Source organism: Podarcis raffonei, chromosome 4 (genome assembly GCF_027172205.1).
Source record: "Podarcis raffonei isolate rPodRaf1 chromosome 4, rPodRaf1.pri, whole genome shotgun sequence".
In the NCBI taxonomy this organism is placed as follows: Eukaryota; Metazoa; Chordata; class Lepidosauria; order Squamata; family Lacertidae; genus Podarcis; species Podarcis raffonei.
Window position 1 is genome coordinate 19,201,162 of NC_070605.1, and position 13,817 is coordinate 19,214,978.

At 46.9% G+C, this 13,817-nt stretch overlaps 1 protein-coding gene across 1 annotated transcript in view; it reads right to left on the minus strand.

Moving 5' to 3' along the window:
• The window catches only part of MAML2 (mastermind like transcriptional coactivator 2), a 150,670-nt gene that overhangs the window by 41,705 nt on the left and 95,148 nt on the right, over nucleotides 1-13,817 (minus strand). The window contains exon 2 of the mRNA XM_053385652.1: nucleotides 3,052-4,494. Within this exon, the coding sequence (XP_053241627.1) occupies nucleotides 3,052-4,494 (1,443 nt within the window). The remainder of the gene's footprint in view (nucleotides 1-3,051; nucleotides 4,495-13,817) is intronic.

The window sequence follows — 13,817 nt, forward strand, 5'->3', positions numbered from 1 at the left end:
CTCTCCTGCAAAGCAACACAGGGGGTGGGGGTGGGGGAATCCTGCACAGTGGCATAAACTACTGCGTTCATTTCCCCATTTCTTGAGAAACCAAGCGGTTCTCTTTGAATCGTATGCTCAGTCCCTAAAGGCAGAAGCCATGAAGTTAGAAAATCCTTTCCTCCCCCACCCGTGGCCTGACACAAAGCGCCAGTGACAGGCAGAGAAATAAGCCTTGTGCTTTCACTTAGCAAGCTTTAGCTTGATAAAGACATGTCTCAAAGTGCTTTTTCGAGACTTTAGAGCCAGAAAATTACAGAGGGTTATCAGCTGTGGATAAAAACAATGTACACATTTAGGAAGAGTTCCAGTTGCAGCACCCTTCTTTGACAGGAGAGCTACAACTGTTTTTCGAGACCTGTGTGCTTACGTTTCCCTGCTTTTTAAATAACAGTGGCCTCAATTCAGCCTCTGTAGCAATGCTTATTAAGAAAGCACTCTGCTTAGTAAGCACTGGTGGCTGAGAAATAATCTTCTGCCACAACGTTTCAGATGCCTGTTAGCGAACAAGTTTGTCACGAACAACCTCCTTCTGCTGAACGGATACTGACTCGGCTCAGACGTAATGGCAACCCATGGTTATGTATTTGCTGCACAAGCAAAGATGAGCATTGAACCTGCATGCCATCCTCCTTTACAACTGAGGGGGTGGAGATTTAAAACATCTTTTCATGGTTTGTGGCAAACTGCAATTTCCTGAATACAGGAAACTGTGGTTTGTACAAAAGACAGTTAACAAACCAGGAAATGAACCAAGATTAGACTGTGGTTTGGTCTCCTAGTTTGTTAGTAAAATATGGTTTGTACAAACCACAGTTTCCTCTTTTCGGATTAAACAGGAAACTGTGGTTTGATACAAACCATAAACATATGAGAACAAGGGAGGGAGGAAGGAGCAGCATATAAACCTGAGGCTTATTCATAAAATGTCAGACAATGGTTTGTTATTGTGACTGAGTGGGAACTCCTGAGTGTTTTATGTGCTCTATTTTCTTCCTACCTTCTCTACCGGTTATTGACTGATATAAATATAAATACATTACAACCCTGTCAGAAAGCTGAGATTGACAGGAAGATGTTAGACTGAGTTTGTGCAGACATTTTGCACATCCCACCAAATGCAACATCACCCTCAGAGCACAGAGGAACATTTCTGAATGCACAGTTAAAAGCCATTGAGGCATCAGCAGCCAGGAGACAGTCCTCGCATTGTGCCACCTCTCTGTTTACATGTCTGAAAATTCTGCGCTCAAGCAAAAAACCCCCAAAAAACCTGACACAAACCCACAGGCATCTGATCGGCCACTGTGGGAAATAAAGTACTGGACTATATAGACCCTTGGTCAGTTCCATCTGGACTCCTATGTTCTTATGTTTGTCAACTTAAAGCTGTCAACGCTGACTGGCAGTGTCAAACACGTGACATTCCCAGCCCTACAGATGTCAGAGTTTGAATCTGGGACCTTTTGCATGCAAAACAGATGCTCAACCACTGAGTGGTTTCTCTCAGTATCTCATTTTTTCAACCCTTTGTTGATTTCTCCATGTAAGTTTGAGGCTGGTTTTTTTAAAAAGTAGTAATAATAATAATAATAATAATAATAATAATAATAATAATAATATAATTAAAGCTCGCCCAACTGGCTGGGTTTCCCCAGCCACTCTGGTCAGCTCCCAGCAGAGTATGAAAAACATAATAAAACATCAAACATTAAAAACTTCCCTAAACAGGGCTGCCTTCAGATGTCTTCTAAAAGTCAGATAGTTGTTTATTTCCTTGACATCTGATGGAAGGGTGTTCCACAGGGCGGGCGTCACTAACAAAAAGGTCCTCTGCTTGGTTCCCTGTAACCTCACTTCTCGCAGGGAGAGAACTGCCAGAAGGCCCTCAGTGCTGGACCTCAGTGTCTGGGCTGAACGATGGGGGTGGAGACACTCCTTCAGGTATACTGGGCCGAGGCCATTTAGGGCTTTCAAGGTCAGCACCAACACTTTGAATTGTGCTGGGAGCCATCAGCAATTTCTCCTAATTTTGTCTGCTACAGATGCATTCAAGCTCCCAGCAATATCTCAGTGCAGGCCTGGCGCCAGGACACAGGATCCTCAGGCAAATTCTAGGGCCCTTTGGTCCCAGCAGGGCACCACTGGTGTGGCTGCCCCCATCTCCGCAGGTGATGTGTGACTCATTTGAGTGGTGATGAAGCCTTAGGGAATGGCCCTGACTGAGCAAAACACCTGTACTCGCTGGCGCCACCATCTGGATTACACCAGCCTTGCCCCTGGCACACACACATACTGGGAACAATACAATTCAGATGACAATGCAACGTGGGTGCTTGCTGTTGAATGGTAGGAGAAATATCTTGCTGGTCAGAGCGGTCCAACAGCGGAACCGATTACAGTGGTACCTCTGGTTATGAACTTAATTCGTTCCAGAGGTCCATTCTTAACCTGAAACCGTTCTTAACCTGAGGTACCACTTCAGTTAATGGGGCTTCCCGCTGCTGCTGTGCCACCGCCATGCAATTTCTGTTCTCATCCTGAGGTAAAGTTCTTAACCCGAGGTACTACTTCCAGGTTAGCGGAGTCTGTAACCTGAAGCGTTTGTAACCTGAGGTACCATTGTACCTTGAAGGGCAATATGCTTTCCCTTGCTGAAGAACTTCAAGCAGATGGCTTGAAGGCCCTCTGTTGGAGGTCACTCTTAACTCAGGATTTCCTGCATCAAGCAGGAGGGGAGGGGTTAGGCTACATCCAGGGTGGGGACCCTCTGGTCCTCCATATGTTGCCAAACTCCAACTCCCATCACCCCTGTTCATTGGCCACATTTGCTGGGGCTTATGGGAACTGTAGGTTGACAACCTCCATAGGGCCCCTTTCCTGAACCAGGTGGCCTGCTAAAAGGCCCCTGCTTCTCCTTCCTGCATCTCGGATTGTAGAAAGCCCTTCCCCTCCCAACCCTACTAATTTTCACAAATCATTGAACTATCCTGTTGAAAGAAGCAAGCTTACCAGCTGGTGCTGAGGCGGGACAGGATACTGAAGCCCCGAAACTGGCTGGCCTTGCAGCATTTTCTGCAGCAGGATCTTCTGCTGCAAAGCTAAGGGTATGTTCGGTGGCCTCTGCAGAGGCTGGGGTGGCCGTGTCTGCTGCTGCTGGTTCTGTTGTTGCACCGCGGCAGAGTTAGGCTGCTGCTGCTGCTGCTGTGCATAGTGCAGAATGGAAGGCTTGTTTTGGGAACCCAAAACGGAAGGCATCTGCTGGCTGGCTTGCTCCGAGTTGAAATGAAACAAAGGCTTGATGTTGTTCTGAGGCTCCTCCAGAGACATCTGGCCGCTGCTTATATAACCCCTGTTGAGGTCCTGAGGCTTTCGCTGCATCATCATGTTCATGGGATTGCCCTGGGGCATGGAGCTTGGCCGGTAAAGGTAGTTATTTATCCCTTTCGGCTGGTTCCCATTCCCAGGCATTCCGGAGCTTTGAGGGCTGAACTGCTGCTGGTGGAAAGGAGGGCTGGAGATCTTCTCCTGGACGAAGGACCCGGGAGAAGGCTCGGCGGATGTCAAAGCGGGCCAGGGGGATGGCGGCTGGCTTTGCTGGCACTGCTGAATAAGGGCATGTTGCTGTCGGTTGGCCGCGATCTGCTTCAACTGCTGGGCGTGGGAGACCTCCTGCCAGCTGGCCAAGGGCCGGTTGGGAACTGAAGACCCTTGAGATGGAGGAGTCTGAGTCTGAGGTGCTGAAGGAATCGGCGATGAGGCGGACATAGCGGCTCCGGACATGGTGTAAGCTGGGCCCGTGGAAGAAGGCCTCATCTGGGGAGACCCCACGGAAGCTTGGTTCAGACCTGGCGAGTACTCTTGCTTGATCACCATCTTGTCCATCTGCAAGGAGGAGGACCTGGCTGAGGGCGCTCTCTGGACCTGCTGCCCGAGGTCGATGCTAAAGGGCTCGTCTTTATTGATGGTGGCGTTGATCATGTTTTCCAGCTCAAGGTCGCTCATGGGTGGCACCGAAATATTTGTCAGCTCATTGAACAGCTCCTGAAGTTCCGGGTCCATCAACTGTTCCCCTGCGTCTTCTCCGTATTGCATGGGGAAAGGATTGCCCTGGGAGCCCTGCCCATCCAGGTGCTTACTGCAAGAGCTGGTTTCACCGGGCTCTTTCTTGACCTCCTTTAGAGTCATGTTGAACATTCCGTTTGCGTTGGAGTGGGTGCTGCCGGTTGGGCTGCTGACTTTCCTCTGAGCGCCTTGTTCAGCCGTCAAGGTTCCCAACACAGGCTGGTTTGGGCAATTGTTGCCACAGTGCCCACCTTGCCCCACAGAAAGGTTATTATCGCCCACTCGGATCCTCTTAATATCAAGGAAGGTGCAGTCGGCAATGCCATTGGACCTCTTGTTAATGGCCGGCGACAGATTCACCACCAGTTTTCTCTTCAAGGAACCTTGGAGCTGGAAGGAACAAGGAGACTCTTTATTAGGCATTCAAAAACATCACTATAATTAAGGAAACCAACGTGTTGGCTTCTAACATGGTGCTTACTACATCAGTGGCGAAGTTTAATTCATGAATGTCTGCCCACTTTGGACATTACAGCAGTATCTTGTGTTAGAAATACCCAACAGTGAAATATTATCTTGTCTGCGGTCTTACTGACTCCTCGCAAACTATCAAGGCACCTGTAAGGATCTTATATTGCAATGTTTTTCTCACATGTCTGGAAATACATTGGAGGCCCAAGCAGCCAGGTTTCTAAATACCTGGTCTATAATCATCATCATCATCATATTTTATTTATATCCCGCCCTCCCCAGCCGAAGCCGGGCTCAGAGCGGCTACCAACAATAAAAGTAACACAATTTACATAAAAACACAATCAATTAATTGAAATGCATTCTAAAATCAACTAATTCTAAAATCAATTCAAAATCAAATTAATGGCAACCACTGGGCTAGAGTTCTGTGAAGAATTACCCAAGGAAGGGGTCAGACTGTGCCTTGGCCAAAGGCCTGGTGGAACAGCTCTGTCTTGCAGGCCCTGCAGAAAGATGTCAAGTCCCACAGGGCCCTAGTCTCTTGTGACAGAGCGTTCCACCAGATTGGGGCCACAGCCAAAAAAGCCCTGGCTCAGGTTGAGGCCAGCCTAACCTCCCTGTGGCTTGGGATCTCCAAGATGTTTTTATTTGAAGACCATAATTTGAAACCTATGCAAATGCATTTCCTAAGCCATATATTCATCCTACCAGCTGAGCACGAATTTCATGCTTCTTCCCACCAACAGCTCGCAACCCCTTCTGTCCCATTTATGTTTGACAGTTCAACTCCTGATCAGTTAAGATGTTCATGAGCATTCCACAACGCCACCGGACTACAACTCCCATCATCCCTGACCATTCTGGCCAGGACTATGGGAGCTGGGAGTCTAGCAACGACAAGAAGTCTGCAAGTTTCCTTGTCCTGCTCATTGAAACCCAGGAGTGCCTGACTGTAACTAGATCATACCATTTTATACCAATTCAGCATTGCCAAACCTATATTTATTTCTTCTGCTTATAACATTGTGAAAGTGACTCTCATTTTTGTCAACTTTCCAGTGTGATGTGAATTATAAGACTTCTTCAGGATTAAATGGGTAAGACCACAGCTGAGCTAGATTTTTAAGTCACCTTCAGTCTGCAGGTCCAGCTCTGAACAAAATCTATCTATTATTCAGGGAAGGGGAACTGGAGACCCTACAGATTTGCTGGACTACAACTTGGATCATCCCTGACCATGGATTGTGCTGGCTGGGGCTGATGGGAGTTGGAGTCCAACAATATCTGGAGGGCCCCAGGTTGCTCAGACTTGCTGTAATGTATTTCAGGTGCACTAAATTCAACCAAAGATAACAGTGTGGTGATATCAGTGATCAGAGACTCTTGGTTACCTAACTTGGTAAAATTCAAACCGTAAGGAGAATGAGGTAATTCACAGGCTTTGTTGATTCCTTCCACTGCATGCTTTCTTTCCAGTAAACCTACATTTGCTTCTTTTCTCGGTTATCTTTGCACTCCCTTCTGCTAAACCGAAATCACTCTCCAAGTCCCACATTCTTCTTGTGAAGCAAGGAAGTCTCCAGGCAACAAAAGCCATATCCTGGCAGCACATTTTGCTCTTCTCAGTCTTTATTTCATTAATTTACTTTAAAAATAAATAAACCAGCAGCTCTTCAAAATCCCAGGAGCTCTTGGAGTTAAGTGAAAATAAATGCCTAAATCGACCGCAATTCCCAAGACTGCAATCACGCCACTTCTCTTTTCACTACTGTATCTCCTAGACCCAAGCTGTTCTTTAAGTTATCTAGGGTATGCAAAGCAATTCGATGGCTTGGCACTGGGAGAGAGTATAGTGATAATGAAGATTAATATCATCCCTCCCCCACATGCACACACCACTTCGTACTTGGAGCTGGCTCCACCCCACCTTGTGATCTTCTGTCTTTCATCTGCACCACTCAAATGCCTTTTATCAACTTACCATATGAAATGGCCTTGCGCTAAGTTAGTTCAATGGTCCAACCAGCCCTGACTTCGTCTATATTGGTTGGCAGTGGCTCTCCAGGGGAGGTACCACAGCTTTCCAATCCTTGATCTAGGCTCTACTCTGACATAATTTCGCGACTCTTCTATACTCCATTTTCTCCTAGAATACGAGTGCAAGCGATCATACCTGAACACTGACCGTCAGCTGATTGTTGGCGTTTGGGAAGCTTTGTTCACAGTGCTTCCTAAACGGGCAATCAGCTGATAGCAGGGGCAGTGTCTCTGGTTTCACCGCTGGAAGTGAAATGGGAAGTGCCATCCATTCTGCCACTTCCACTGCCAGCATCCGTGCCAGTTTCAGCCAAGATCTCACCCATTCAGGGTGAGAGCTTACAGATTCGGGGCAAAGTATCGCACACTCTGCAAGACCTCGCCTGAAATCGGCACTTGTATTAGTGTTCCTTCTCTGCCACTGGAGGAGGCGTTAGGGCAGGTTGGATGTCTGTAGGGGCGCCAACTTGGGGGCTTATGCCACCCCCGTCTAATGGCTGTGCCGGCCTTGGCTGATGGGCAGAGCTTGGGAAGCACTGGGCAAAAAGGGTCTTGCAGAAACCACTGACCAGCTGATGGTTGGTGTGTGCAAAGCCCCTTTTGTTCAGGGGCTTTACCTATCCAAACCTAACATCATACATGGCTTCAGGTGCATGGACCGCACTTGTGACTTAGCTGAAACAGTCTCATGGGGGTTATTATCATTAATGAGAATTACAGCTCCTTTCCTCCCTGACTATTGGCTATGCTAGCTGGGGAAGATGGCACTTGGGGGTCCCCCCCACAACATCTGGAAGGCCGCAGGACCCCCACCCCTCCAAACTAGATATTCCCTTTGTCTCGAGCAGAAAGATAATTTTGTAAAATTAAATGGGTACCTGGTTATTCCTTAGCATGGGGATCAATGTCTGGGAGCTCCTGCAAGAAGTGTTTGTGTAGGGACCTATGGCCTTTGAGATGTTGTTGGACTCTAATTCCCATCAGCCCTAGCCAGTGGGGCCAATAATCAAGGATGATGGGAGCTGTGGTCCAACGACATTGGGAGAGCTGAAGGTTCCCACTCCCATGTGTAGGGGACGGGTGTACTGAATCCACTGTAGCGCCAGCACACTGAACCAGCTTGCCAGCATGTTAATTAATATATATGATTTAAACACTTGCGTCCAAAACAAAACCTGCTGTCAAGAAAGGAATAAGGACGTTGGTTTGATGTGATCAATTAAGGGCCTGCGCTGGAACCACAGCGGCGTTCCCTTGTTGTATTAGATTAAATTAACACGGCGCACACCCCCAAATTTAAATGGCAGGCACAAAAGATTCATTTCCGTAACCTCTGCCTAAGAAATCTCTCATTGTGGCTTCTGTTCCAGTTGCTGGCACGCGATAGTGATATCGGTTAGACAAATACTGCAGCTGATGAACCCGTAAAATGTAATGTGTGGCTCACATTGTCCGAGAAGCAACGTAAGATGGTGGGGGCGGAGGCGGGGATGACGATGACACAGTGCAGCTTTAAATAGGTCAAAATTGTTAATCAGGAATGGAGCATTCATTACTCTGTGCAAAACAAGCGGGCACGGACGATCGGTGTTCCGTGCCGTACGAGATGTTTCTTTCCACCGCCTCTTTCGTCCTGGAGAACTCTCCTTCCCCTCCCTTCCCAGAACTCCTCCAACCATGAATAAATTAACAATCGCTCACTGCTAAGATCTACAGAAATTAATGTCAATTTATATAACCAGGGGATGGGAAAGCCAGGAAGAGGAGGAAGGCAAGCTGAGTGCGGGCGAAACGCGACTGCTTAACTGATCCCGTCCCGACGAGAGAGAAATATCAAAGGCATTATAAATGTTGACAGGATAATCAGGCATGTAAAAGAGGTCACTCAGCACCACCCACCACTGGAAGCAGCGCAATTGTTTACCGGTTTTAGAAGTCAGCTTAAAATATTAACACATACACAGCCGTGCGCAGGAAAGCTCCTAATCCTAAAAAAAATTTGCTGCTGCCATTTGGGTTTTTGCCTTTTGAACATCCTGCGTGGCAGATTTAAAACGAAGGGGGATTACCCAGCGCAGCTAAATTGTTTGTAATCTGGGCTTCCTGCAGAACCCAGCCCCACTGCGGGACTCTGCTTTGATTCTCAGATGTGTAGAATTCCTCACGCAGCCATGCCCTCTTCTTAGATGTCCACGCAACATGGGATTCCCTGGCATCAGCGGCTTTCATTCATACTGGCCTAGTATATGGGCAACTCCCCACTTGTACATGACCGACTCACCGCAAGGTGTTGTGAAACAATTAAACAATTCGATTCAAACCCAAAAGTGGAGCAAAAAGGGCAAAAACAGTGTGAAAATGGCAAAAAAGGCGTGAACCCAGGAGCCTTTGCACCGACCTTTGAGGCCTCTGGAGAGTTGGCGTTTTGGAGGGTGCCTCGTTAGTGCAGCTGTTTTTTTAAAAAGGGTTTCCAGAGGTTTGGAGGGTGTTTACAGGCTTTTTAGATGGTGTTCCCAATATGCGCAACTTCACTCACACATGGGGTACCTGGGAAGGCAACCCCTGCATAAGTGGGGTCTCGCCTGTAGCTCGGTGGAAAGGTACCATTTTCCTCCTTCCCATTCTCTTCACGCAGCCCCAAACAGATGATGAGACAGTTCCTTGCAATTTTGTGCCACTACTAGGACCAGCGCACATACTGGCTAGACAGAACACCTGGGCAGGCTGCATTAATGAACACCTGAGCAGGCTGCATTAATGAACACCTGAGCAGGCTGCATTAATGAACACCTGAGCAGGCTGCATTACTGCTGCATGTATGGGAAGAGCTACGGGTTACACAAGCAGACATGCATTTTCCAAATACATCAGGTAATTCAGATGCGAGGAGGAGTTTGGGGAGAAGGAAGCATGTGCAGGGCAGATGGGTGGATGCATACTTAATCCTTCCCAACAGTTTTGCTCTCCAAAACACCCCATGGTTGTGGAAAGGGGAAAAGCACATCGGGGGGGGGGGGAGATGCGTGGTGCATAAGAGTTTCTTGCCACATGCAGTGGTTGCAAAAGAAAAGAAGAATGAACATTTGTGGTGTCAAGCCCCTGTTCTGCAAGAGTTATTTAGAAACTTCCTTCTGAAATATGGTGTTCGATGGGTTTAGGGGTGGGGTGGGGGGTAGGGGATGTGTGCTTTCTACCACCCCCACCTGTCAAGATTTTGGAGGACCTCAAAAAAAGAGAGAGCGCTTCGGATCACCACTCTTTGCATTGCAGAGTATATATCTCACGTATCTATATAAATCGACGACGGAGCTGGTTGTCAACTGACGAAAGAGGAGGGAAAAGGCAGCCCTTTAAGGACTTAGCAGCGGCGGACGAGAGGCAATCTGGATTAGTGGTATATGGCTATTCTCTTCCCCCATGTTCTTAGGGGAATTAGTAATGCAATCTGGCAGACCAAAAACCACAATCTTGTAAGGCAGCGGGGAAATGGCAGAAGGACATTGTTAAAATAATAAATAAATACAGCGTCAGTTTGAAAAGAAAAAGATGCTATATCTTTCCAGTTTGCAGATTTACTCTTTGTGGGGGAATGCTGTAGAGAACAGCAACAACACTAACAAAAATGCAGTTGTGCGTCTCTTTTGAGCTCTCTTTAAAAAGCAAAAGCAAAAGCCAAGCGGTTTGCTTTTAAGTGAAAAACAAAACCCCGAAGTCTTTGTTTTGGTCTGGAGGTACAGCCCGAGGTTTTCAATGGATGAGAGCCTGTGGTATAGTGGTTCAAGTGTTGGACTACAACCCAGAAGACCAGGGTGCGAATCCTCATTCGCTGGGTGAGCACTCGCTGTCTCTCTCCCCACAGCGTCGTGTTGGGGATTAAATGAGGAGGGGGAGAACTATATGTGCCACTTTGAGCTCCTTGGAGAAAAAGGTGCAATATAAGCGCAATAAATACATAATTTTTGCCACGGTGCAGAGCAGGGTTTGGGTGGGTCAAAGCCAGAGCCTTGTGGAATTTGGTGGCTGAGGGGTGGAGTTTTAAGCGCATCAGAGTGTGGGTTCAAACCCAGCCATGTGCAATTTAAAACGGGACACGGGTGGCGCTGTGGTGTAAACCACTGAGCCTCTTGGGATTGCCGATCATAAGGTCAGTGGTTCAAATCCACACGACTGGATGAGCTCCTGTTGCTCTGTTCCAGCTCCTGCCAACCTAGCAGTTCAAAAGCATGCCAGTGCAAGTAGATAAATAGGTACCGCTACAGTGGGAGGGTAAATGGCATTTCCATGCACTCTGGTTTCTGTCATGGTGTCCCGTTGTACCAGAAGCGGTTGAGTCATGCTGGTCCCATGACCCGGAAAGCTGTCTGTGGACAAACGCCGGCTCCCTTGGCCTGAAAGCGAGATGAGTGCCTCAATCCCATAGTCGCCTTTGACTGGACTTAACCATCCAGGGGTCCTTTACTGTTACTTTATGTGGAATGTGAGAAGGCTCAACAATCATTTAAAATGCTGGTATTACCACCACCAACTCTCCATTTCTGGTCACTTTCTGGATTCGGTCAATGTCTAGTTTGGGTTTTCCAGCTCCCAAAATACCCTCCCCCCCCCCACACATTGATGCACTTCCATAATTAACTACAATGCTTTACACTGATATGAAATATTATAATGAGATTCTTGTCCAGTTCCCAGTTCCAATGCAGAATGTTTTCATGCTCCACTTATCAGTCACATGAAACACAAGAGTTAAAAACAAACAGTGAAAATGATGTGAGGTTTGTTTGTTTGTCAAACAGGGTGATCTACATAGTGACGTGAGGTGAGAATATTCTCCGGAGAATATTCTCTGCTAGAAAATTATCCGGAGAATATTCTCCACAAACTGTAAATTCTAATGTAAGAATCTAGTAAATAATAACTCAAGCTGTGATATTGCCAGTGTAAGTAATGAATAATGATGTTTCTGACCCAGTTACATTACTGGGCATTGTGTCATTCACCATTGGCAGTTCTGAAATGTGAGCTACAGAAAACATTTTTTAGAAAAAGTTTTTAAAATGCTATTCATTTAATTTGATGAACATTTGAATTCGTATATACTACCGGTAAATTTAATAACCTTTTTTTTCTATTTTGGTGTGACCTAATTTTTAGTAATTCTATACCCTTGGCCATACAGTGCGTTGTTTTTTTACAGAAAGTAGCTTTAATGCTTTATGCACTTAAAGTATTTAGGCCAATACAATTATGTGATTCATTCACGTTGAATTTTCAATTTCAAGTTTGGTGCAATTTTTTTTTTAAAAAAACAATAATAAAAAAGAAAGAATGTGAATTCACTGCAGTGCCCCATTGACTAAAAGTATCTGTACAGTTTTTGGTTGCCATCTGAACAGGTTTACCCATGAATAAACATGTAGATTAACTAATTATATCATTTTGAAAGCATAAAAATCACATCATTTTCAATGCATTACAATGAATATTCTCCTGTTTTAAATGAAAATACTCTAATATTCTCATTAATCGAAAATATTCTCCAAAAGATTATTCTCGAAAATTTACCGTAACATCACTAGATCTACATTTATCTACCGAGTGATCTCTCGCTTTCTCTCTCTCTCTCTCTCCTCCCTAAAGTGGAGACTTGGGGAGACAGTGGCAGAGGTGATTCCCACAAAGGAACTAAGTGAGGGGGCGGGGGGGAAAAATTTGGGAGAGAGGAGGGCCACAGGTCAGTGGCAGCAGCATCAATTGCACTGTTTGGAATGCTGGTATACAGCATTACGTAGTCTTGCATCCTGGCCACATACACACCATCTATTTAAAAGCACATGGCTTCCAACCAAGAATCCTGGGAAAGCCACTTCTGCCTACAGGAGGAGGTGGGATTGCAGGCTTCACGGCCCCTCCACGCACACGGTGGGTGGAGGCCATCCCTGTGCGATTGGGGGGATTCCTGGCTGCATCACCCCCTAGCCAGCCAATTGGCTGGCTCAGGGGCGTGGCCTGCCCTATATAGGTGAGATGTGGCTGAGGATCTCCCTCTTTGCCGCCCGCCAGCTGTTCCTGTTTTCCCACCCTCCCACCCTATAAGGTTTCGTTCTTTCACCTTGCTATGGACCTTTTTTGAATTATGGTGCTGGAGGAGACTCTTGAGAATCCCATGGACTGCAAGAAGATCAAACCTATCCATTCTTAAGAAAATCAGCCCTGAGTGCTCACTGGAAGGACAGATCCTGAAGCTGAGGCTCCAGGACTTTGGCCACCTCATGAGAAGAGAAGACTCCCTGGAAAAGACCCTGATGTTGGGAAAGATGGAGGGCACAAGGAGAAGGGGACGACAGAGGACGAGATGGTTGGACAGTGTTCTCGAAGCTACCAGCATGAGTTTGACCAAACTGCGGGAGGCAGTGGAAGACAGGAGTGCCTGGCGTGCTCTGGTCCATGGGGTCACAAAGAGTTGGACATGACTAAAAGACTAAACAACAACAAATGGAGCTTGGTTGGTCGTCGTTGAGGGGCCTGGTAGGTTTTTCCACTTGGCAAATGGGCACCAGCCACTTGGTTTTCACCTACCCTGTAGCAAATCGTCAAAACTTTCTGGGTATTGGCGGTTAGGCATTGGTATTGTTCTGTAGATGGAAGAGGGGAGGTAGCGCCATCACCTGCCCCACATATTGAAGGGTAGTCTGTTAAAGGATTCTGGGGTGTGTGGCCCTGTCCGAAGCCTAGGGAGGTGAGGGCCTAAGGCACGCCCCCTAGCGGTGGCCTCGGGGGAGTTCCTAGTTGATGTGCATCAGCAGGACTCCCCCTACTGGTGGTTAACCCTTCCCAGACTTCAAGCAGACGGGCTGGAGTCGGATATAGTCGGTTAGGCCTAAGCCAATACCGCTCATAGCCTGTAACCAATAAAGTTGTGACCTTTTTTAGCCCATAAACCTTAATAATTGTGTCATTATTTCCACCTGAGGGGGTTGGGAACTCGCCATGCAAGTGTAGTTCTGTGAGGCGGAAACTAAAGTTCCTGCGATTATTTATCTTTTGGGGGGGGAACCATGTGGAGATGGTTTTCCATAAAGCTATGGTTTTCCCAGTAGAAAGCTATGGTTTTCCCAGTAGTGATGTACGGAAGTGAGAGCTGGACCATAAAGAAGGCTGATCGCCGAAGAATTTATGCTTTTGACTTATGGTGCTGGAGGAGA